Source organism: Coturnix japonica, chromosome 1 (assembly GCF_001577835.2).
Source record: "Coturnix japonica isolate 7356 chromosome 1, Coturnix japonica 2.1, whole genome shotgun sequence".
In the NCBI taxonomy this organism is placed as follows: domain Eukaryota; kingdom Metazoa; phylum Chordata; class Aves; order Galliformes; family Phasianidae; genus Coturnix; species Coturnix japonica.
The window spans coordinates 55,628,100-55,653,838 of NC_029516.1; the positions used below are offsets into that span (position 1 = coordinate 55,628,100).

Genomic DNA, 25,739 nt, shown 5'->3' on the forward strand with positions numbered 1-25,739 from the left:
TTTCGTTTTTAATAGGTATGTCTTGGGGCAAATTTAAACTAGATAAAAATACAACACTTGTTTTACTAGGTCTAAATGTGGAGACTTTGGACTTGCTCAGATTGGTAATAAATATAGAGTAGATCTGTCTGTGCTCTGGTACTATATCAGAGAATTAAAAGGAGCAAACTCTTACAGCTTTTCAAGTTGTTTTTATTGGGAATGATTTAGAATTGCTTTCTTCAGCTTACCTCATTTTGAATAAGCTGAGAAGGTCATTTAAAAAGTGGAATATGAGGCCGATGTTTAAAGTCTGCTTGTTAGGTGCTCCTTCTTCATTTGATATTTAGGATGCATTATTTCATAGAGAAAGTCTGCTTCTGAAGGTCTTTAATTATTGTCTGAAGTCTGTCTCCATACTGACTGTGCTGGAAGGGAAGTATAAAAGAAGTTAATTATGGAGAAAGAAAATGAAGAAAATACCAGAATGGCTTTGTATTACCACTTCTTTGGAGTTTCTTAGACAAACTGTGGGGTGGCTAACCTTGAGCCCTTACATATCCTGAACATTTCACACTAAATCTTGGAATTGAAGCTTTGGTTTGTGTATTTCTGTCCTGGCAGTTTGCTTTAACAGTTAAATTAATCAGGTCTCTGCCTTTAATTTCTTTATCCTGTAGTTTTGTTTATTTTATACTACCTCTGCTTAATTAATTGTCTTCATCCTTTGCATACAGCTTGTAACAGAACATGCCTTTGAAATTCCAGACAACATTAGGCCTGGACATCTCATAAAAGAGCTCTCAAAAGTGATTCGTTCCGTAGAGGTAAGAATGGAGGCAACCCCAAGCTCTGTAGAAAAATCTTTGATTCAGGGCCTTTGCTGATTATATTCACCTTTGTATTTATTTTAATATTTGTTTTCTAACAGAAGATTAAGAGAAAGCTGTTGGAAATACTATGTTGTTGGTATTTCAGATAAAGTATGGTGAGGGTGTTTTATGTAATTGTTTAAAATAAATAAAAAAACCCAAACTCACACAGTTTTAATGGTGAAGTTATTTGTAGATTGGTGTTTCTGAACTGAGCCCACTTACAACTGCTTAAAGCAATAATTATGGATGAGACCCTTTGAAATTCTGTCTGTATTCTATTCTTCCAGCCCCTTGTCTGTTAGTTGTGGTCCAGTTGTCATCTCAAAAGAGGAAAGGCTCATTTTCTTACGCTTTGTCCCTGTTTGTTGTATAGTCAGTGTTTTAAGGTTTTTTTGCTCCTCCATTGTAGCAGAGTTTTGCTCCTTTATTCCTTAATACCAGTACTGGAAATTACATTTGCATGTGGAAAGAGTTCTGAAAACTGGAGACTAATCTATTCTTTATTTATTTATTCATTCATTCATTTCCATTGAAGGAGGAAAACAACAAACCAGTGAAAACTCAGGGAATTCTTGGTGTGTGTTCAGCTTCACGGTCTTCACATGAAACAGCTTCTCCTCACCACTCAAGACGAAGGGTGAGGAAACTGCGAGACCACGCTACCAAAACTCCTTCTAATCTGGATATCTTAGAACTCCACACAAGAGAGGTACTGAAAAGGCTGGAGATGTCACCGTGGGAGGAGGCAAGTATTGTGTTGAATAAAGGAAAAACAAAGCCAGAATAGAGTAATTTCTAATACGTTTTGAAAGTGAAAAGGTTTTACTGTGCGTTAAGAATGCAGCCTACTGATCTTTGCCAGATGAGCTATGGGTAGATAGTTCTCATAGAACTTTCTCTCTTCCTTGGTACTTTTTTGTGCACATTCCTTCAGTGTTTTTTTTTTCCAAAAATGCCCTGAATCCACCACCTACTGCATGTATAGTTTTCCAGTTAAGACTGCAGTAACTATTAGGTGCTGCTTTGAATCTGTTCTGTGCAGTAAGTGGATCTTTTGAGGCTTTGGTTCTTTGAAGCTCTGGGCTGGATTTGCTTCTCTGTATGATTTTAGGCAACTGTTAGTATTGTTCAGTTACTGTAATTTGATGAGCTTTGTTTTTCTTTGTTTCTGTTTTCTTTATGACTGTGCCTTCCTTCCAGTAAGCCTAAGATTGCCTTGGTCTCTACTGTGGTTCTGTTAACTGATTAGTTGCATTACAACACTGTCACAGACTCAATGAGAAAAATGTGGTCTCTTGATATATTATCTTTTCAGATTTGATGGCCTTGTTTCAAAAAATAGAAACAGAAATGGGAGAAAGAGCATGAGTAACCTTCTGAAAGGAAACAAGTAGTTTTCTGAGAAGGAGAAATGCAGACAACTGTGTCGGGACCTATTGACCTTTATAAGACAAAAACAAGAGACATACATTCAGCTCCCAAAGAAAAGAAGCTGAGCTTCAGTTTTAACATAAATAGTAGACCTGTGCAGTTGTGTATTTCAGATGTTTGGGAGTATCAGTCATTGTCACTTAGTGTAGAAAAAATCTGTTCTCTCTCATTTAAAAAAAAAAAAAAAGTGTACCTAGTGCCTTGATTCCTTGTTTGGCACATAAACCTGTCATTCGATTCTTTTAAGAGTTTGCATCAAACATAAATGTCTTCTAGCCTATAAAGTTTTCCTTCAGGCAGGTTAGTTTGCATTATGAACATTTTGCTGTACTATGAGTTGATTCTGGAATAGTAATTTTAGAAAGCAGACAGCTAATCCAGGAGTTGTTTTAGCAATTCCCAGTCCAGCCTCTCCAAAGGAAGTCCAAAAAGAGTATTGTAGAGATTTTGCAGTTATTACAGATGCTTCAGGAAACTGTAGATCATTCAAGGAAAAGGGAGAAACAGCAAACTGCATCTTCTATCTAAAATATGTTTTGTCTAAGCTTTCTTCAGTTGGTTTTCAGAAACATAGAACCATCCTGGTGTTGAGTTGAAGCTTTTGTAGTGTGCAGAAAAAGACACATAATTTATAGAAATTAATACTAATCAATGATGTTTTTACTTCATTAGGACATAGCAAACTCGAAACTGAATGGGAGATTTAACAAGCCCTTTCAACCATCTTCTACAGTACCTGACTGGCGAACAAAGGACAATGATCTTCGCCTTGTGCTGTCAAATGGAAGAATCATTAGGTACAAAGAGTTGATTGAGAATAATTTATGGTCATTATGGACCAGAACATGCTATTTTTATAATATTTTCTGTTTCTGTAGCTCTTAAGTTTTATTTTACCAGGAAGATTCATGTGACAAATGTAGAAGAAATATGTTGACTGTTGTGTTTGCTGTCCCCTAGTGGAGTCACAGTTATGGAGTGAAGAGTAGGAGATGCTTTGCAAGCTCCTTTCCTATAGCATTTCATTTAGTTGCTCAGTTAGGTCACTGTATTAGAGTAATTTTAATTAAAGATATTTTGGTGTAAAGCTTTGCACCTAGTTGTTAGCTACAATTGTCCAGGGTGCAGAATGGGAATATGTGCAATTCAGAACCAAGAGGTGAATGTAAGAGAATGTTCCTGTTATTGTCTCAGTGATGTCCTGTACATAAGTAAGGAAGAGAAGACAATTGCTTTGCATTTGTAAGAATAATATGTTACTTTTCTTGTGAGACAGAGATGAAAGACGTCCATTTACAGATCGAAGTCTTTACACAGCCGATAGCGAAGATGAAGATGACAGGACAAGGTCGAAAAAGGTGACTGTTAAGAGAGAAGATCAGACCTCAGGATTTGAAGGAGAAGGGAATGCAGATGCCCAAAAACCACTGAACAGTAAGTTTGTCTCTAATTCCTATCAATTCAATATTTTGATGGTCTTAGGGAGGGACTGATACTGTTATATATCTGACTGAAATTTTACCTAAGTATAGAGAGGATAAACTAACAGATTGAAGAAAGCAGTATTAAAAATTGCAAGAATGGGTTTATCAAGTGTTACAGGATATTATTCTGCTGAAAAAGCTATCAACAGTGTGGAGCTGGAAGTAAAGGTAATCATTTTACATTGGTGCTGTTTTGGATACTGTGTACAGCATTTTTCAGAGTGAAAGTTTAATTAGTGTTATAGGTATCATTTGAAAGTAAGGTATTTGTTTATCTTGGTCAGTTCCAAAATGTAGGAATGCTTAATTTTTTTTTGTTCTGATCAATATTTCTCTTATCATTCACTTGAGAGAATAATAATGCAGCTGGTATCAACCCCATCTTCTCTTCTGTTCCATTTTGGTGGCTGCTTACTTGATGGTACAATTTTGTACACTTTGCCAAACGAGTAGGTTTATTCCACAGTGGCAAAGTAGCAGAACTTAGCATTAATGAAGTCTTAATGTTTTCAACATTTTCAGTTACACGCAAGGTTGAGGAGGAATTCAGCATTGTCCATAAAACTCCTCTTTCCAGTACTTTGTATCTAAACCGTCCATCACTAGGAGTTAGTCTTTGTTGGCCTTTCTGTAATCTCAGGTCTTTCTGCTAGGTGTTCAGCAGTGCTGATCACAAAGTCTGTTAGTGAATAATCAATAGAAAAAGCCTGTTTTCATTACTTATTTTCAATAGCACTGCCTGAATATGGTGAAAAATCAGCTCTTGTTTAACTGTTTGTTCAGCTATGAAATTCACATACTTTCTCACTGGAGTGCTTAATAGAGGATATGTACTAGGAAACTAAGATCGATGTTTGTAAGACAAGTTAGAAAAAAAAAAAAACAACACGAAAAACCTTTCCTTTTAGAGACCTACAGTTCCCTTGGTTTCCTGCACATCTGTAACAACGTTTATGAGTCCATTGTCAGCCTGGTAAAATTATTTTTGCTAATGATGCAGTTTGTAATCTCTGTTGACTTGTGTTTCCAAGGGTCACAGAGAACAGTATTTAAAAATCTGCACAAGAAGGAGATCCTCCTATGTACTCATGAACAGAAAAGGCAAATGGCTTATTGGGTAATGGTTAAGCATCACATTGTGTTTATCCACTTCAAAAATTGAACTATGTTTTACACTTGACTTGAAGATCAAATCATACACAGAAATGGTAGCTTTTCTTCAAAATTGTTGTTCTTACTTGATAGATCAATAATTTGGCAGCAGGCATCTAAATCTAAGAAACATATTTAGGACTAGAAGTGAGTGTTGATATTCTCTTCCAGAGATTGAGCACTCAGGGCTTTCGCTGATTTGTAATTGAATGGTAAGAGTCTGCAGACCTCCCTATTAAGAATCACATACTTCTGGTTATTTTGCCTAATCTGAAGGTTTACAGAGAGGGAAAATTTTTTCTTCTGCTGAGAATTCCATAAAGGAATTAACTGTTTCTGTAAACAGGCTGCTGCCTTCCATTGTTCTTAGTGGGCTTTTGGCCAAGAGGTAATGTCTGTAGAGAGATGCCTTTAAACAGGTCAAGTTATACAGCTTTGCATATCATGCAAAATTTTAAAGCTTGATTGCAAATCACATACTGATGACAACATGAAGGACAATGTGTGCCTCTGAATGTCTGTAATGTGTGCAGAACCTGTATCAGAAAGATGATGAAACTCGGGGATTCATTTGTAGGGCAGTATAGAGAACAGAGAGAAAGGCAACTAGACACTTCATTGCTTTGCCCACAGCTTGCAAAATAAACTAGTTAGAAATGGACTGTGGTTTGGCTGCTTGTAGGTATATTTGCACAGCCAAATTGTGCAGGTCAAACCCGAGACTCATACAATGTTATGTCATATATGGTAGTACCCATCCCCGACTGAACCAGAAAATATGAGGTTCTGTATTAGTGCTGCTTGTATAAATCTTCGCTATTCTGGTATTAAGCTAATTATGTGCATGTCCTGTCTTTTCTGTCTTGTCAAATCATTCGCCTTCCTATATATTGTGGTGAAGGCTTACATTTTCTCTTAAAAGTTTTCTTGATTTAATATTAGGAATTTCTGGTTTCTGGAAAAGGCGTGATAGAGTACTTTGAGGGAGAATTCAGTTGAGCCATATGATAGTGTTATTTACTGTATTATCTATTACTTATCCTGAAATCTTTTTCTTTCTCTCTCTCTTTTTTTTTTTTTTTTCCCCTTAGGACAAAGGCTTAAATTATAATCAGAAGTCTTCCCCTGCTCCCTTTATGATCTACAGTCACTTAGAATATGCACTTTATTGTCATATGTTAAACAAATTCAGGCCAAAATGTTCACAGTTTTGTTGCTCATTTTACTATATTGTGATATTCCTCACAGTTCTTTCTAGTGCTGTTTTAAGTTAAGGGGTATTTTGGTCCCAGGTTTTCATTTTATTCCCTTTCTGATAATTAATCTTAGCTTTCTTCTAACTCTTAAAAATTTCTTATGCAAAGTTCAGAACTTAACTGGTCTTCCCTGGAATATATTTAATGCCTATTTATGAGTCTTGCCACAGTCCACAGTAGAAACAAGATCCTACTAGCAATAGGTTACCAACTATCTCTCTGATGCTTGCATAATTAATTAGCTATGAAAGATGGCTTTTTATGTTTCATATAAAACTGTTATAAGGAAGACAACATTCTACCTCTGTCTTTGTTTCAGAGCTGATTTCTGATCTATGTTAGCACTTAATATATGGTACTTGTTACAACTTCCTATCAGAGACTTTATAAAAAGCACTTCAGAATTTTTGTGTTGCTTTCTTTGCACGCAACGTTCTTGACATACATTCATAAGTTGTTCTTTCTGTTACTGACACATCTTTTATCCAAAACAAACTTGCCAGGTAATCTGTGTATTGTAGTCTTCCATTAATTTGTACTTAACAAAGATTTCAGCCAGCAGCCTGTACATAGATATACAGCCCTAGAAGATTCTGAACTCTTAAAACTTGATATTTGGAACACAAACTGGCCTAAAAAGTGAATGCTTCTTGGAGCATCTTAACTACTTTGTATTTGATTTCCTTCTGCAATTATAAAAGTAAATCATGCGGACTAGATGGCTGATTTAATTGATTGTTTTTTCACATGCCAGTGGTTTTGATGTCTGTTCTGACACATCATTCTCTGATTGTACTTAATCTTACCACTAGTAAAAGTTACATCTAAGGCTGGTACTTCCTCCTCACCCCTTCCTTTACAGGTATTGATGTGATGAAAACAAATGGATGTACATTGTGAATCATCACAGTAATATTTTAATCTTCTGTAACAGATGATCATGGTAACCTCTGTTTGGCAGCTCTGCAGTAGCACAAAGCGTCCAGAATAACTGAACTGTGATGTAAAGTAGCAAGTAACACATTGGTTGTTTCGTTTTTGTTTTTGTTTTTTTTTTTTTCCTTGAGTATTTTCTGGCTTCTGTGATTTGTATTTCCCTGTGACAACCCTTATTTTACAACAAGGAAATCTTTTTTTAAGAGTCTAAGAGTGAATCGTATCTAGTGCAAGCCTACTCCATTCTGTCTGGGACCCAGTCCTGACTTTAGCATATATACGAATGTGGGAGTTTAGTGAGATTCAGAGTTCACCAGATCAGCGAATAGCTGTGTTTTTGTTATAGAGATTGTTAAAAACATAGAACTGGTAGTTTTTTACTTTCCTCATAATTTTTAAATATTCTTTGTATTAAATATTGAGTTTCATAGTTTAATTTTTCTCTTCACAGTGTTCTTTGAAAGTGTGAAATCAGAACTCAGGAAAGGATCCTCAGTGTACTCTGATATTTCTGATTCAGAAGAATCTGAGCCTGATTGCACTACACAGGTATGGCTAGAAAAAGTGGACAAAACAACTCAGGATAATTTTGTTCACTTCAGATTTATCTGGGAAATAACAAAATATTTAATGCTTGCTCAAGGCAGTATTTCAAACTCTACACTTTTGCCTCATTCTTAATTTATTCTTATACTGAGGAAAACAGCAAGATGTGCCCTCTTGAGCCAAATACTATGATCTCATTTGCCATTAAGATGGGACTGCCAAAGGATGACTCTGCTCTGGATTGTACAAAGGCTGGGAAAGGATAAATAACAGTTACTTTGTTCATTTCTTCCATAATGAAGCTAAATTTAAGCATTTGAGTTATGAGTGCCTGCCACGCTATTTCATTTTAAAGCATGGTTAAATTAAAACAATCCTATAACCATCCAATTTATCTTTAATAACCTTAAGTGGTTAACCCCTGATGAGGCCTTTCAAACTACTCAAAATAAACGGAGATCCTCCTTTTGAATGCCCAGACTTCTTTACAATTAAATTAAATACTTTATACAAGCATGTAACCAACCTTGGATCACTTTATCACGGAATGAAATATTTTGTATTAATGCCACTGATTCCTTAGTTGCACTATGTTCTTCAGCTTCCTATTTAATGTTTGTATTTTTTTTTATTATAATGATGTATCCAAAATGAATTATCTCAGTAGTTCCTGTAAATCTTTCAGATGTTTTTATATATTACAGAAAAGATCTTAACAAGACTGTAGCTTTCTTACTGATATTGAATTGTAGTTATAACATCATTACCTATTTGTGCCACTTTAGAAGTGTCAAAGATTAATGAGCTGCTTTTCAGAATGAAGCTATTGTTTAAAAACATTGCTTGGTGATCTGCTGCACTGACTTACAGTTATTCTGATTGGTGGTGGCAGTCTTGAAGGACTATGATCCTCCATTTTCTGATCTTCCTCTCCAAAGCCTATTATTGAGTTATCATGTATAGTCTTTGCCTTGAATTAAAACGTGCTGTTGTCTATATTTGTTGAAAATAATTAGTCTGGATTACTGAGCTGAATGTATCTGTGGTAGCCCTTTCTTTACTTAATGGTGTGTTAAGATACATATTGTTAGTTCACCTTTGAGAAGGTTTTGCTCATACAAGTTATAATCTCATCAGGAGTTGACAAGCACTTTCATTCAAGAAATTAGGCTTTTCCATTATAAGAGGCCCGTTCTTGCTGTTTTCTGGGTTTACCTGAGAGCTTCCATCACTTGCAGATATGCTACTGATGGAAGTTAACTTGTTTGTGAGAGTGGGTGTGAGAAACTGTTACCTGGGGCAGCACTTGTCTCATTATAAATAGGAATAATATTGGGCTGCTCTGTTCCTTGGAACTCTAGTTCCATGTTTTTTTCTCAGCTTTGAATACAGAAGATAAGAGTAGCCATTACTCTCTTAAAAAATGAATGCAGTGATTTGTGCATGCTTTAATGTGTGTAGTGTTCTCTGCTGGATTTTGAAGATGCTTGCTGCAATATTTGGATAGATAATATCTCAGTTACTCATTCAAGTTAGCTGCATTCTGGATACTATATATATGTATATATATGTACATATATGTATTGCATATATACATGTATATCAAAATGTTGTTCTTAGAAGCTCTAGATTGTTGTTGTTGTTGTTTTTTAAAAATAAAGTAGCATCTCTATTCTAGATGGCATGATGACAATTCTATATACTGTCTGCTTTTGTTTCAGCAGAAGGATTCCTCCACAGAGGAGTCGGAAAGCTCAGGTGATGAAGAGAAACAGGAAGTAACATCAAATTTCAAGGAGGAATCTAAGGTCACGAGAGACCTTTGTCAAACTACCCAGAAGCCATCCAGAAATGAAACTCCCAGTAAAAAGTAAACACATTGTTGGCATTTGTTTATAAATTAGTATTAGACTTTTTCACACTAATATTTATGTTTCTGCTTAATATTAATGTAAAAACAATTCATTCAGAGAGATTTACTGTTCTGTTTTTGAACTGTTTCATTCGTGCATGTTTTTCTAGGGAATGTCCTACCTCGACAAGTACAGAAGAAGAAGCTATTCAGGGCATGCTTTCTATGGCAGGATTGCACTATACCACATGTTTACCAGATCATACTCAAAGCACAGACTGCACAGATAAAAGAACCTCTCTTCAGGAACAAAGAAGCTATCCTAGAAGTAGGCATAAAGACAGACAGCCTTCTCAGAGCCACAAAACAATAGAATGTGGTAAGTACCTGATTTAATTACAGGGCTGCTCTCTGCTGTTGAAGGAACTGCTTAGAAAAAGTACTTAAAGATTTAAGATCTGTAGACAGGCTTTTAAGTAAATTGGAGCAACTTTTAAAAAGGTGGCATTTTAAAGTTTTCTTTTGCTGTAAAAAGTAAAAGCTGCTTTGTAAAGCAAGGGCAAACTTAGCTCGAGAAGTCAGCAAAACACATCTTCTAAGTGTTGTCATTTAAAAGTTTTGTGACATTTTTACAACAATTACAAAGTTATGGTTAGATTGAAAGTGCAATCTCCTTCAGAAAAGATTGATGGAACCTACTTAGTTACTGCTTTCATGGCATGTGTGTTGCTTAGATATCCATAGGAATATGCTTGACTTCTTTCATGTAACGCTGGAAAGTACATTCATGTTTTCTCCTGAAATTCTGCTATGAAAGCAGTTCATTAAAAGAGATTTTAATCTTGAAGGGGAGAATTCAGAGATTTGGGTTTTTTTACTGGTTGTTGTTTTTCCTTTATGTTTTTGCCAGAGACATTTTAACATCTGTGGAAAACAGGCATTTGTTAAATGCAGTTTGGGATTTAGACAGAGCATTTAACACTAATTCCCTCAGAGGAATCAAAATCAGTTTTTGAAAAAGAAAGGAAAAGTAGTTATGTGTGAAAATTCTTTGCATGAGAATGAAATTGAGGAGTTTTATAATTGGGGAAAAAAAGAACCTTGGTAGGAAAATGAGGTGCTAATTCGAAGAACTATAGCAGTACCTTGAGTTTGAGCACAAAACAGAAAACCCCTGTATCATAGACTGTGTTTGGTAACTTTAGCTGTAGGTCCTTAAAGACCTACCAGCCAACCATCTAAATAAATAAAACCAAAATGAACACAAAAAACACCCCCAAATGACAAAAACACACACAAAAATCCCCCACCCCAGCAAACCACACAGACATATACATCACACAACAATCATTGTTCATTTATTAAGAATGTGAATCCCAGGTTACTTTATCATGATGGACTGATTCAGGCCTGCAGTTAAGCAGCCACACAGCTGCTTGTTCCTTTCCCCTGCCCTGCCTGTTCTGTGGGATTTAGGAGAGAACGAGAAGAGCATAGGAGAGAGGGCTCATAGGCTGACGTGAGGATAGTTTAATGAGTGAAATTAAAAGAAGCAAGTGGTACAAAGATGATCACTCACCACCTCCCCTGCACAGACAGATGCCCAGCCAGTCTCTGAGCCACAGGTGCATTTGAAGACAGCCTTCCTCCTCGTTCCCATTCTCTGCTCCAGCTTTCATTGCCAAGCAGGATGTGATGTGATAGCAAATATCCCTCTGGGTGGTTCAGGTCAGCTCTACGGATTACATCTCCCCAATAGCCTTCTCATTGTTCAAAGGCAGAGTAAAAGTAGAGAGCTGTGACTGTGTTCAAGCACTGCAATAGCCTGAACTTTGGTGTGCTACCAACAGTTTTAGTCACAAATCTAAAATGTAGCATCATGTAGATTTTTATGGGGAAAAACATTCCAGCTGGCTCAATATATATCAGACTTCACATTAAAGAGGTTAACTGCAGCGTAAATGTTTTCGATGTGGGAACTCATACTGTAGGCTTGGCAACTTAGATCTTGTCTCCTGTGTTCTACCCAAGCAGCAAATCAGTGCTTAGAAAGAAATCAAAAGACAGCATTGGTCTTGATGTGAGCTAAGTATGGTGCAAAGTCGTGGTGGAAAACTGAAAACTGTGGTGTAGCAAATAAAGTAAAATATCTTCAGCGTTGGTATTTTCAAATGTGAACGATTGTGTTTACCTGATCTTCTTATGGAGGTATATGAGTCTAGTTAATCCTATTTATTCTGCAAGATTGCTTTCCTGATTTAGTATGTAGAGCCAAACAAATCTGGCAACTTTTATGTAATATCTAGGGAAAATTTTCTATTATATTTTTCTTTCCTGAACTCATTTTTAAAGCTATTCAAACGTATTGCAAGTTTTATATTCCTAATTACTGATTTCAACGTTTGAGCTTGTTGAAATTGTCTTTAGGTAGGTCTGTGAAGGAAGAGGAAAGACACCTGGGGACTTCAGCATGGGCTAGGCACCTGAATGAAGCTTCAAGAGTTACCCCTCAGGTAATCTTTTTAATCTTTTAAAATGTTTTGAACACATTTTTATTAAAAAAAAAAGCCAACAAAACACCAAAACCAGATGCGTGAAGTTGTAACACCTGCATGGGTAGGTGTTTACATACTGAAAACCTGATATCTGTTCTGGTGCTGGTAACCAAGGACTGTATTTCTGTCACGCTTTTTCCCCCCCCATTGTTTTGTTTGTTGTTTCCCTTTCAAGCTGCTGTCACAGTGACTGCTGTTAAGATGCTTAGTACAGTAACTTGAAGAAGAAAATAGGTTATACATAAAAGTGTGGATTTATATTCCGTCTGTCTGGGGAAGCACTGTATTGTTTGCTTGCTCCTCTCAATTAGAGCATCAGAAGAAATATACTTAAAAAAAAACCATCCCCACAATCTATACAGTCAAACTGATAAAAACCTTTGAATAACCGGTGGTAGGAATACCATTCCAGGTGCAGGTGGAATCCAGGAAGGAATATGTAAATGAAAAGCTGATTTTCTTACTCTCTAAAGTTTTTGATGATTTTTTGATAGATTTGTCTATTTCTAATGTTGCATATGCTAAAAATACTGGGAACGATTCAGGTTACAAAATAAGCGCTGTTAAATAACTGCACAATAAACGCATGCTGTGTAGGTTTTAATAAAGTCTAACTACATCGTCTTCTTTATAATGTGTGTAAAACATTGTCTTTCAGTGCATATGAAAAAGTTTACTCTGATATTATATTGTATACCTGATTTTTAAGAGGAACCTGTACTGGAGGAAGTGATAAAGTGCTTGAACACTGGTGCAGCTGCATCCTCTTTTTTAAAGATGTAGTAGTGTAATTAGAAAAACCGTAGTGAATCTGAATCCAGGAGCTATTAAGTTCCACTTTTTTCTTCTCTTTCTCTTCCTCATTTCCACGCCAGGATTCAAGTAAAACGCAAAAATATATCAAGAAAGAGGGTGCATCAGAGGCTAATCATAAGGTTCAAGAAAACAGAAGTATAGTCCACAGCAGCGGCTTGAGTTTTCAGCATGGCAAGTATGTGCGAGACTCCAATCTAATTCAAGGAGAGTGCCGGCTGAGCGATGGCAGCCTCAGCCCTGACAGGCCGTATGGTGAAACATCCTTGTCTGTTCCACTTCATCCAACGAAGAGGCCAGCATCAAATCCACCCCCTATCAGCAACCAGGCGACAAAAGGTAATACTTATCTCTGTTGCCCTTTTGCCAAGGAAAGAAGGCTAACAATAAACACCTAAAGTAGAGGAGCCTGTAAACATCAAAGAGTGTGGAGGAGGAAGTAAGAGAGATTGGACTGGCTGCTTGGCTTTAATTGGAGTTTGTAACCAGAAGGGAGACCAACTTTTTACACAGTCTGATAGTGATAGGACAAAAGAGAATGGCTTTAAAGTAAAAGAGGGGAGATTTAGGTGAGATACTGGGGGGAACGCTTTCACTCAAAGGGTTGGTGAGGCAATGACACAGGCTGCCTGAAGAAACTGTGAATGCTCTGTTGCTGGATGCGTACAAGGCCCTGTGCAGCTTGATCTAGTGGGTGACAACCCTGTCCTCAACATGGGGTATAACTAGAGGGGCTTTAAGGGTCTCCTCCAACCCAGGCTGTTCTGTGATTGTTACCATTCCATCTCTGCAATTGTATCTGCTGTGTGTTCATTACAGGGAACAGAACAAATAGAACCACAGCAGTACTCTGAAACAGTGGCCTGAGTCAGGTTTGTTTATCTAAGGAAAGGTTGGAAAACTATGCCAACCAAAAGAGAAATAATTGAAAATTCTGATGACCGTACTGCTTTCTAGTTTATTTTGCATAATCTACTCGAGGGTATGATTTGTATGAGCTGAATTCAGAGAGCTCAGCGTAAGTTTTCCCCAATCACACTCACTGCCCTGCCATAGCTAGAACTATTTGGAAATAATAATATCACTTTATTTATGATAATGCTTGCAAGGATTTAGGGAAAACAGCTCCTGCTGTTAGAATTCTGATGCCCAGTTTGATGGCTCCAAAATGGATGAAGAACACTTACTGAAAAGTGTTTCCATGTGAAAATTTTGCCTGCTTTCAGCACTGGAATCTGGATTTCATTTTTTCATATGATGACTTAAAATTAAAAATAAATAAATAAACAAAAGTTCTGAAATCCCAAATTAAGGTATTTGATTTCATTTTTCAGGCAAACGTCCAAAGAAAGGAATGGCAACTGCTAAACAGCGCCTCGGGAAGATCTTGAAGCTGAACCGCAATGGCCATGCACGCTTCTTTGTTTAATGTAGCTGCTACTTCTACTACTGTCTTTCCTATACAGACCAGTATTGAGGTCAACAGAGCCTGGAGCTGCTGTTTTTCCTCTGCTTGAAGCAGACTTGCATGTACCATATAAAACACTGCCTGATGAACAACAACAACAAAAAAAAAAACCAACCCACAACCCAATGCTGCATTTTCACTGTGCCACACCTGCTCAGCAATAACCATTTGGGAACGGGGAAATCTTCAGAGAGACACGGACTGTGAGAATTAGTCTCTCATCAGGGCTTGAATATCATTTGTTGCTGGTAGTTTCTGACCTAATCCATGAGGGGAAGATGATGAAGGTGGTTTATCAATAATTTATTTCTGATAGATTTTGACAACTTTAAAATTCATTTTAAAAACTATTTATTTGGAAGACTTTTTTTTTTTTTTTTCTTGGGAGTTATTAATTTAGATTTCAGAATGTGAAAGCTTTTAATTGTTTTGATAATGTGTGTCTGGTGCAGTGGAGAGCCACATTAATGGTGATTATTCTGGACTCCTAAACTTGTTATTCAGGTTATAGTCTTAAGTAGGAATGAGATGCATTATTAATTATTTTTAAATTAAGGCTTATGGAATCTTATTTTTTTTTCTGCTCTTGATAAGCTATTGTCTGGGCTTCTGTTGACTTGCAAGGTGCATATTTTCTGCCAGCTTGATTATTTTTGATCTCTCTTTTATACAGATTTATTTATTTGATGGAGTAGAATAGACTCTCTAAGGACACAAGATTCTTCTTATGTCAGTCCAGTAGCTAACTTGTTTGAAGCTGCACCCCTTTCCTCCAAGCTGGAGTGCATGTTTTTCCTCCTGATGTGGTGTTTGATCTATCCATGATGATTTTCTTCTGCAAAAGCTCCCTGAAAGTTGTGTTTGCAGAAGTGATTTAGAATCTGGTACAAGGGAGGGAAGCATCGTGCATCTTCTTGGAGGAAGTGGGAGCTCAGTTAAGATACGTGTTTCTTCACAATTACTCAGAAATAACTCGTAAGACGCATTGCAGTCTTAAGATTTGGCATAGTGCTTACCATGGCATGAAAGAAGCATTAAAATACTATTGTCTTTAAAGCAGTTTAGTGAAGAGTCAGGAAGGTAGGAGAAATCCGCGTTACCTTTAAAGCTGGACAACCAATTGGAAGTCTTAACTGGTGCACGTATGTGTGTGAAGTAGCTTACTGGTATCAGAATGACCATTTCTCTCAGGCTGCATACAGAGCCGATAGCAAATGCTGATTCTGAATTACTGTAAATAATTTTGATTTAGAATTTGTATTTTTTCTGTAATATAAAATTAAATATTTAACTGTCGGGGTATTGGGATGAAGGCTTAAAGGGGAATACTTGATTCTGGAAAAAGGGCATTTTGCAGGGTCCAGCCAAACAAAAACATTAATATGCTAGTGACAACAGTCTTGTGGATTTTTTGTTTCGTTTTATTTTGTTTGTATGTTTATCTTGAGTGATTTCTAAGCATCAAATACTCAAGCATAGCTATCCAATTTGTTGATGTAACAAATCTCCATAATCAGTTTTTCCTTCCTCCATATTCTATACTGAAATAGTTTTCTCATATTGTAATTTAAAAGCAGGTTGACTTGGACTTTCCAGAATATTTGTGCAGGAATATTTTTCCTCTACAGCAGATGATTAATATCTTTGCAAAATCATGGAAGTAGTTGTGATGTCAGGTGCTTCTGATTGCTGCAGGATCAAAACTTCTCAGCACTATGTTATCCTGTTTCTGAATTGAGAAACATCAAAACATAATGCAATTGCGAATAAATCAGGTAGCTTTCATGGCCTGACTTCCTTGAAGATTTGAAAGTGACAACTTCAGCGTGTTTTGCAGCCCTGCTTTTACATGATGTTGATTTGACTTGGGAGTTGTGCGTGTACAAATGTGTGAGTGTGGGTCTGAATGACTTTTTAAAAAGCTTTTTTGTTGTTGTTTGTTAGCTCATTATAGCTCCACTACAAATAGGTATCTCTCTCACACCCACCCCCAGAAAGAGAAGACCACTGGCTGCATTCAGGCTGTTCCAGGATTTTTGTTTGTTTGTTTGTTTGTTTGTTTAAATAAATAATTATTTTTTTATTTAATGCAAGCTATCAACCTTGTTTAGCAAACTTTTGGGAATGGAGGTAACAGAAGATTGCTAAGAAAGCAGAAGCTATGCCAAGAGGTACTCTATGGTGCTGAAAGTGACAATAATTACTTGCTGTTCTCAGGTGCTATGTTTTCCAGATTGAAATAGTCAAAAGAGAGTATTTTAACTATCTTCTAATATGTTCTTACCAAAGTAGTAAGTCAAAAAAAATAAAATATGTTGTCAATATTAGTTAAAGTTGTATACCCTTGTAAGTATTCCTTGTTCTTGAGCTTGAGCAAGTGGATTAATGCCTGCCAAGCTTTGAAATCTGTTTTAGCTTTAGTGTATTGAACCAAACTGCTTCCTGCTGGCTAGCTGTATGACTTTTAAGAATAGAAGATTCCAGTTTAGGGCGGCAAGCAGATTCGGACCAGAACGAAGAATGAGCCATCTCTCCATGTAAGCAGATTTCTGAGAACACTAATTGGAAATAGAAGTATGCCAGAATAGAATCTGGAGTAAGGAATTTTGAGATATGGAATACACATTCTTGTAAATGTGACTGGTTTATATGAAGTCTGTTTTCTGACCACCCACGTTATTTATCTTGCATCTTGCTATTAGAACATGGATATGGCTGGACCCATATATATTATTTCTTTTTGTTCTTCCTTTATTCTACTTTCTACCTTTTTTTTTTTTTTTTTTCGTCCCAAAGTGGCTCTCCGCTGTTTTCTTTCTTTCTTTCTTTTTCCTTCTTTTTTTTTTTTTTTCGTCCCAAAGTGGCTCTCCGCTGTTGTTGCTGTTGTGAGTTTATATAATAGTCTCTTCACAGGCTGTCGACAGGCAGAGGTTCATTCCCATTTTCTTCAGATAGCTGTGCTTCCAGCAGAAATTAACTCTGATATTCCACCTCAGAAGTAGTATTTTTGAACTAATTTCCACGATGAGCCATGTTTAAAACAAAACAAAAGAAAATCTCTTGGTAGCTTATGAAGAGGATGTGGTGACCTCACTTGTTTTGTGTACGTGTTCGTAGGGGTATTTTTATGGTGTTCTAGATGAAAACACTACCGCACCAATCTTTTCGTAGATGGACTGAACTTTGTGTTGTAGTAGCGGAGAGAAAAAGCCCTGTTGTTTGTTTGTTTGTTTGTTTGTTTTTTTCCTTGCTATCTCACTCGAGATGGAGAAGATGTGGGGAGTGGGTAGCACTGACTGATAACTCAGAGAATTAAGCTTGGTATAATAACTTGTTCTGAATGAGAACCTTTTTTTGAGAAGTCAAAAAGGGATTTGGATTTGACATAAAACTTAATTTTCTTTTTATAGGCAGACAGAACAATAGGAAATGACATATTGCAGGGGTTTTCCCGTTCTCTCAAGTTCTCACGTTCCTACAACTAGGAGAAAACAAAACCAAAACATGAAAATGCAAAGACCACCCAGAAACTGTTAGCAATGACCCTTCCAGCAACTTTCCCTTTTCTCCTCTTGCTAGACTTGTTAATAAACCCTGGCTACAAGGTAGCCTTTAATGACCTCTGAGGTAGATTACCTATGCAACCTATAATACTCTTCATGAATCCATTCTTAAATACAATTTTGAAAGGGTTAGATGTTGAGAGTTAATACTGTTGCTTTCTGATCACAAGGGGGATTTTGTGGGGGCTGAGTATTATTATTTGGTAGTTGAAGTGCTTGCGCTACCTTTAGCGGTGATATAAGAGTACAGTGTCATCACCATCACCCTTTAGAAGCTTCAGCTTTTCCTAGGCTTTACTGGATGCCATAAGCTACCTTCATTCTCAAAGCCATAAAGTTGAAAATGATGAAAAATTTGCAGGGCTTCAGAATCGGCAGCTGGCATGAATCTTGCCGATTGCTTTCTGGCAACTGTGGAGACTAAGCAGAGCTGAAGCTGGAATGACCTAGTACTACAAACCTGCAACTACTGCTCTATTTAGGCTCCACGTGCCCAGCTCTCCCTCCACACCCTCTCACGACCCCCAAATCTAGCATCTTTTCAGAATTTCATTCTTGTAATACTTCCAGACCATTAAAAGCTGTTTGTACCAATGGGATAGAGTGAGCCCAGTGCTACTCCGTTTCACAGATGAAATATAAATGGAACCCAGGGCCTTACTACTTGTGATTCAATGAAAATCAAAGCTGCAACATCCATTTTTCCAAGAAAACAACCCCCCAACAAAAACCACCCTAGTAACACTCTGTGGGAGCATGAGAGTGATGAGTCCATGCAGCGGATGGGAAATACAAGTAGCACTGATAAGGAAATGCACCTTCCTCATAGGATGCATTTCCTTTTGGATAAGAGACTTTTTGTACTTTTATTATAAACTAAGCCATATGCGTTTCATGCTGTGGGAATGGGAATGAAAGGGATCACTTTAAGAGATTATATTGATACGTATCGTCACTTCTGCTGGGAAATGTCTATTGCTGCCAATGCTTTGGTGAATCTTTTTCTAAATAACATGAAATTTGAGGGGGGAAAAACAAAGAAGGGAGGGGGTGCGGGGAGGGGGCTACTTCCTGCCTATATTTACTAGTTTTGTAGTAATGTTTTGCTGGCCCGTTTGTCTCTTCCTCTCCTTTTTGTACTCTGATAGTCCGATTGCTGTCTTTCCTTCTGCTGTCTCTGAAAATATTAGCTTGTCTGCTCAGTAGGGGTCGGTGTGTGTGTGTGTGTGTGTCTTCCTTTTTACAGAAACGCACTACTGTGTTAAGTATTTGGCTGGGAAATGGGATGCTGCAGCTTTAAGAGCTTTTTTTTTGTGTTTCTTTTCAATTCATAACAGTGTTTCCCATCCTCTATTTGCCTGCAGGCAGGGAAAGTGTATGTACAGTATTTATTTTGTTTTGATTTTGCGTTAAATTTGTAAGTTTCTATAAGTAGTTCACATTGATTCTTCTAGGGGAGGATAAGTGGCTTTGTTTAAATTTGTATTTGATATTCATAGTTTCCACTTTCTGTACTTTAAAATACTGAAATTAAAAACTTGTATTGCTTATGTTTTGATTTTAGCACTCTGAGGCGTTTAATTTCTTCAGACTTCTGCTCATTTGCTTCAATGTAAATACAGAAAACAAAACAGAAAATGCTTTTCTAGGTTCAGTCTCTGTGCCCTTTATTGGTTGCATTTCTAAGGAGGTATTTGCTCCATAGAGGTGGAATATTCTCACACTGTTGGTTTTGCTTTCCAAAGTGCAAATCTCGTTTCGATCGAAGTGTGTTATATGGCAACCAAATGCATTTTGTGAAGATGTGTATATTCTTTTTGGACCTTAATATAAAAGGGAGGTGGAAGCGTGCTGTGATCTGTCCCTACTAGCAAATCTAGAGGCATAGATGTGAACTGTAAGCAGGATGTCAAAAGAAATGCTATTTTCCTGGTCTCCTTGCTCTTGTTTTTTGTTAAGTTTTCCCTCGTGCTCCTGATGATTCCCTCTCAAATTTCTTCCTTTAAGCGATATGATGTTTCTGGAAGAAGAGATTTCCCTTGCCCGCATCCATGTAGTTTGCCATACTTTTATCCTGGATTGCTTCTCTGCTACCTTCTCCCTCCACATTATTTTGTGTTTCACAGCTGTTCATACTCCCTGTTCTTACTTCATATGGCAGCACAGTGTTGGCATGTGGGTAGTTTACCCGGGGGTTATGGAAGCATTACTGCGTTGCACTCAGTGTAATGCATTTTCTTCCCCTTCTCATAGTGCTCTGTGCTACTGAACAACTAGAGTATCATGCATGGACAGAACCCTTGATTTATGTTTTGGTCTTACAGTGGTGGAGGCTTGAGGGGACATTGGTGGGGCACAAAAATTCACATGCGTATAAGAACTCATATAAACACATTCACTGTTTGTCCTTATGTTCTTGCCAGCTGCTCCAGTGCTTTGACTTCTGTATCATTGATCATAGGTGGGATAATGCAATGAAAAACATTGAAATACCTCAAAAGTGCTGCTTTAAATGATGCTAAATAGCCTTTGGAAATGGATTTCCATTATAAGTTAGGGTTACTCGTTTTCTGTTTCCCTGTTTGGGGAGGGTAGAGAAATACTTCATCTGGACGGTTCTTCCCTAACGGGCAGGTGAATTAAAAGGTTTCAAGGCTACTAAATATAGCAAAAGAACTGCAAGTCAAAGAATAGGCAAAGTAGATACCTTCCTTGGTATCTGAAGACTGAAGGTTGGTTGGGTGTGTGTGTGTGTGTTAACAGTATACTACTGAATTTGAGGTTGAACTGTGGTGATTTTGTACCACCTCCCCTTGTGAAGTGCCTACCAAGATAGTTCTGGGTGCAATTTGTGAAGGTCAGTTCTTTCCCTAGAGGGCTTTACATCCCCTGTTCAAGTACTGAAGCTATTCTGTAAGCCAATTAGAGAACACAACCAGTCCAACCTCTTTGGTTTTTTTTCCACTTTGGGTTGTTAATGGAAATGTGGATAGTAGAACGGATGTGGTGAAGTCAGTCATGCCTTTGTTTCTACAGCAGCCAGTGACTGAAGTGCTCACCTGCAGAAGTACCTGGTGATCGGTGGACTGCCTGTAGGCTCATACAGTCCTGTGCCTGCTGACGAAGGAGGGCATTCAAAGTGAATTCCACTTGAAGAGTTGAATTTGTACAGAAAGCAGAAAGATTTCATGTTGATATCACACAGGTCCCGTGTGAGTGAAATTTGTAGGGGGAAGTGATCCTGTATCCATCTAACTGGTGTATTGGGAGGGAGTGGGATACACGTAGATAATACCCTTAAAACCCCATTGATAGAAATGGCTGCAGGTAATCAGACACAAATAGGGTTGACTTGGTGCTAGAAGAAGCACTAAGGTTTTATTTGTCTGGAGAAGAGTCTGCTTAGATTTACACAATTTACTTCCGTCTCACTTGTGATTTCTTAGCACCTGGTGAACCTGCGTGCAGTGATTTGACGGGATCTGAATTAATGCTGATGTGGTGAGGTGTCCTTAAACATGCTGCAGTGTGAGCAGTTCTTTGGGTGGTGCTGCAGGTCGCTCCTTTTAGAGCCCTTCCGAAGGCTTCTGGTAACTCAGAGGTGCCCGCAGTTGTCTCAGCTGCCGCCCAGCCCAGCCCTGCTGCCTGGGAGCTGCCATCTCTTATGCAGGAATTCATCTCGGGGGAAGGCCTTTGTTTTGCTGATGTGATTGAGGGCCTCTGGGGTGCCTGGTGTGGGGGGAACACCAGGTTCAGAGCAAATGGCCGGGTAGCAGAGAGGAGCACACCCTTCGGGAGGCAGAAGCAGCCTGCAGCACTGCTGAGCCCTAAGGAAGGCAGAAGAGACGTCCTTGTCCCAGCTGGTTGGCATGCTGGCCGGTCTCAATGCAGTTGGCTTACAGGAAGGCTCCCATCCCCATCCGCTGCCGTCTGGGGGCTGCTTCCAGCAGGGGGGGAGGGTCTTTAGCTTGCACCACTGGCATAACGAGAAATAAACATCTCCAGTTTGCAATGCAGGAAAAGGGTTTTCTAAGGAGTGTTCACTTTGCTTTATTTCACACCTGCATTGTACCTTCAGTAAAATGGGGTGTAATGGGATATTGGTACTGGAAGGTTCAGCCTGTACTGCCGTACCACCAGCAGCTGCCTCTGACTCTGAGAGCCAGCATCATAAAATAGGAGGCATTACTTTCAGAGCAGCCCTGAAGTGTTTGCCCTTCTTTTAACCTACTCAAAAGCAGGGATTGGCTGCTGAGGCAAATGCTGCCTACCCAAGAATGCAGTCTGACACAGGGCCGGGCTGTGCCTCTGAAATAAGATGTAATGCTCTTCTCTGTTTGATGGCACCCGAGGGAAACAGGTCTTGGAAACCTGAGGTCTACAATTGTAGACCACAGAGTCACAGAATGGCTCAGGCTCTAAGGGACCTCATTGCCCACCCAGTCCTACCTTCCTCCCTTTTGCAGGGCTGCCCTCCAGCAGCTCAGGCTGCCCAGGGCCCCAAACAACCTGACTCTGGGTGCCTCCAGGGATGGGGCACTCACAAGATGAATAAGGAAGAGTTTCTGTTCTTCCTTTGAAGCTCCAGTCGAAATCATTACTTCTGCTAAGAGGAAAAATGTGCAGTTTGCACACTATGATCCAAATGGAACTCCTGATTTTTATAGGAAAATCAAAGCGAGGAGAAAGGATGTGTGGCTGCTGGGCCACATCTGCAGCCGGCAAGGAATGCGAACCTTTCCTTCGCTCGCAAAATATTTGTTTTGTTTTCTGCTTCCGTTTCAAAATACGCTTCTTCAGGGTAAGAGGAAAGGAGCAGAAACGCGTCCAGAAGCGGTGCCTTCCCTGCGGGCAGCAGTGACCGCCAGGCGGAGCTCACGGCGCTCCGTTGCGCTGCATCTCTTCTGGGCAGGGAATGCGACGGCATCAAACGCCGCTTCTGAAATCTCAGCCTTCCCTTCGTACCGAACGCGATCTCGGCCGGAGAGTGAATTCATTCCCTCAGAAGAACAAATTTCTTTAAGTAAAAGATCAGGAGTTTCATTGCGGATGAGAGGCTGCCTGGGACAAAGTGGGATGGAGACCTGAAAAGGCCGAGGAAATGATTTGAACAACTGTCATCATGACTGTGGGGTGAATTGAGAAGGACCCCCTGTCTGTCACCTCTGTTCTGCTCTGCCCCTATTTCTGTGCTAGCCTTCAGCATCGCCTCCAGGCTGAGCGGTTCCCATTGCGCTGAAGCATGAGACCGTAACATCTGTATTGCAGAGACTGTGGACACCTTTCTTCTTGCTCAAATAAATGAAATACTGAACAGACAGAGTCCTTTTATCACAGCTGTGCTCTTATCAGACCATCTCCTCTTCTATTCCTTCCTTCCCCAGCCGTTGTGGAAGCAGACATCCTGCCCAAGGCATCAAAACCCACAATCTGCCGCTTCTTCTACCGAGCCTCTGGACTTTAGCCAGCAGCCCCTTGAGAGGGTCCCAGATGTGACTGCTTTTTCTGTGCTGCCCTGAACGTATCCGGTGAAAACAAAGGGCCGCACTCAGCACGGCTGCCGCTTCGGAGGCCAACACTTCCTCCGCTGTCAGGGCTGTATGGGTGGGAGATGGTGATGCTGAGGTACCCCACGGTATGCGGGCTGAAGTGGAGGCTCGCATGCAGCCAATGGGAGGCCCTCACAATAGGAAGAAGCCGATCTCAGCTGCTCCATGGGTTCACTGACAATTCCCACAAAGCCAGGAGGTGTGCATGGGATGCTGATGCCTCACGCACACGTTCTGCTTGAAAAGATGTTGGGTTTTGATGTTTGTTAGAGGAAAAACAATTTCAAAGAGTCATTCTACTTTTATTTTAATGGGGCATTGCTTGTTTTGCTGTTTGTAAAACCAGAATGTTTTGACTAATATTTCTGGGGGAAGTTTTGAGGAGAGAGAAGGGAAGTGAAAATAGCAACCCGTTCTTGGTCTGTGGCTTTGGTTTGTGATGGTTTCCTGCTATTTGCAACCTGTCTTGCACTGAAATGAAGAGGCTGGAGAAGAGTGAAGGGGGAAGAAGAAAGATGGATCTCAACAAAACACAGACAGATTGTTCTACATCCAAGGAGAGAAGTGAGTGGAGTAGGTTGAGGGAGGTGATTCTGCCCCTCTACTCCAATCTCATGAGATCTCACTTGGAGTAGTGGGTCCAGTTCTGGAGCCCCAGACACAAGAAGGACATGGAACTGTTGGAGTGGGTCCAGAGGAAGGCCATGAAGATGCTGAGAGGGCTGGAGCACCCCCTCTACAAGGAAAGGTCACTGGTGACCTGAGGTCCATTTTAAGTGGTGTTTGCTTTTTTGTTATTGTATTCATAAATATCCTGCCCAAGCAGATTGGTAGGCAATTTTTCCTTAACAAAACAGGCAACTTAAGCAGAAACCAGAAACACATCTCCCTCTGTAAGCGAGTATCCTGAAATAAAGGGCCAAAGGAACATCAGTCCAACGTATGATGGAAGCCTCTGTGGGAGAAGAGAATATGACAGTAGGATGATAACTGATGATAACACCTAAATAGCTGCTCCATCAAGAAGAATGTAAGTATAGTCAAGCCTTTTGCAAACACCGGGGTGCAGAAGTTCATGTGGCAGGGGCTGGACTCTTATCTTGCCAGAAGAAAGACTGGGCCTCACCTGGTGTTCTGAGCAACATTAAAACACCACAAGATGACCTCCTGTGCCTACTGTGTGAGCCTACAGCACATCTAATCAATCTCCTAAGGAGCTTTCTTGGTTCTTTCTGGCTTCTCCTGTTTGGACATACTGTGGGGTCTATGCTAGATTGTGCTTAACCCACTGCCCGTTTGCTCCTGAGAACTTCTGCCAAGGAGCCCAGCATGCTGTTGGTTTTGGTCCCACCCCATCTGTAATGGACTATTATCCCCCAAACCACAGCCCAGAGGAGACGTGCTGTTGCTCTGTGCCACAAATAATGCCGTGCTGCAGGCAATGAAAGGAGCTGACTGCACCCCCAGATCTCCCACTTGGTAGCCTGGCTGCTGGCTCTGGCTGCTGCAGTTCTAGGAAAGAGGCCGCAGCTATTGACCTCCAGCTGTTATTTGCCTATTGAAATACAGGGAACTGGGGGCTGGGTGTGAGGAGCTGCAGCTTTCTGCCTTTTGCCCTTCTCCATCCATCCCTGGGAGAGCTCTGCCCATTCCTGCAGTGATTTCTGGGTAGCATGGGCTCTTTTTTTCTGTCAGAAAACCCAACTAGATGTTGGGCAGATCGCAAGGGAGACGCTGTCTGCCTCATTAAGGAGCTGCAATCTGTTCCTTTTCCACCCCTCCCCCACTTATATTCTTCTCTGGGGAATTACCATTCCTTTTCAGTCTGATGGTTTAATCTCTCACTGCTCTCTGCCTGTGTCCCCCTCATTTCCCTTTCCAGAGCTAACGCTCTCACTTTTTCCCCTCCTTGCTGCCAGAATGAGGCACTTCCATGGCATTGTGCTCAGAGATGTATTTGCCCACCACAGCTGGAGGAGAAGAGAGACCCTACCAGTGCATGGCAGGTGCAAATGCTGCCACAAGGCTGAACACCTCCTTCCCTTCCATGGTGCTCTGTGAAGCTGGCACCTCATGGCTTGGACAGGTACACTCTTGTTGGGTGTGAAGCTGGCTGGAGGGCCTTATCCAGAGAACGGTGGTGGTGAACGGAGTTTTAAATCCAGCTGGCAATATGTGGTGTTCAGCAGGGGTTGGTACTGGGTCCTGTCCTGTTCAGTATCTTTATTGATGACCTGGATGAGGGTACTGAGTGCACTCTCAGTAAGTTTGCAGATGACA

The 25,739-nt window shown here is 39.6% G+C and overlaps 1 protein-coding gene across 2 annotated transcripts in view; it reads left to right on the forward strand.

The window, feature by feature from the left end:
* KDM7A (lysine demethylase 7A) overlaps positions 1-16,686 on the forward strand; it is a 53,347-nt gene extending 36,661 nt beyond the window's left edge. The window contains exons 11-20 of one of the 2 annotated variants that reach the window (XM_015867031.1): positions 717-806; positions 1,390-1,599; positions 2,958-3,082; positions 3,562-3,719; positions 7,565-7,662; positions 9,381-9,529; positions 9,682-9,890; positions 11,939-12,024; positions 12,942-13,218; positions 14,214-16,686. In XM_015867031.1, the coding sequence (XP_015722517.1) occupies positions 717-806; positions 1,390-1,599; positions 2,958-3,082; positions 3,562-3,719; positions 7,565-7,662; positions 9,381-9,529; positions 9,682-9,890; positions 11,939-12,024; positions 12,942-13,218; positions 14,214-14,308 (1,497 nt within the window). In that variant the 3' untranslated portion in view covers positions 14,309-16,686. The remainder of the gene's footprint in view (positions 1-716; positions 807-1,389; positions 1,600-2,957; positions 3,083-3,561; positions 3,720-7,564; positions 7,663-9,380; positions 9,530-9,681; positions 9,891-11,938; positions 12,025-12,941; positions 13,219-14,213) is intronic. The other variant, XM_015867039.1, reaches the window with a different exon arrangement.
* Positions 16,687-25,739: the final 9,053 nt, after the last annotated feature.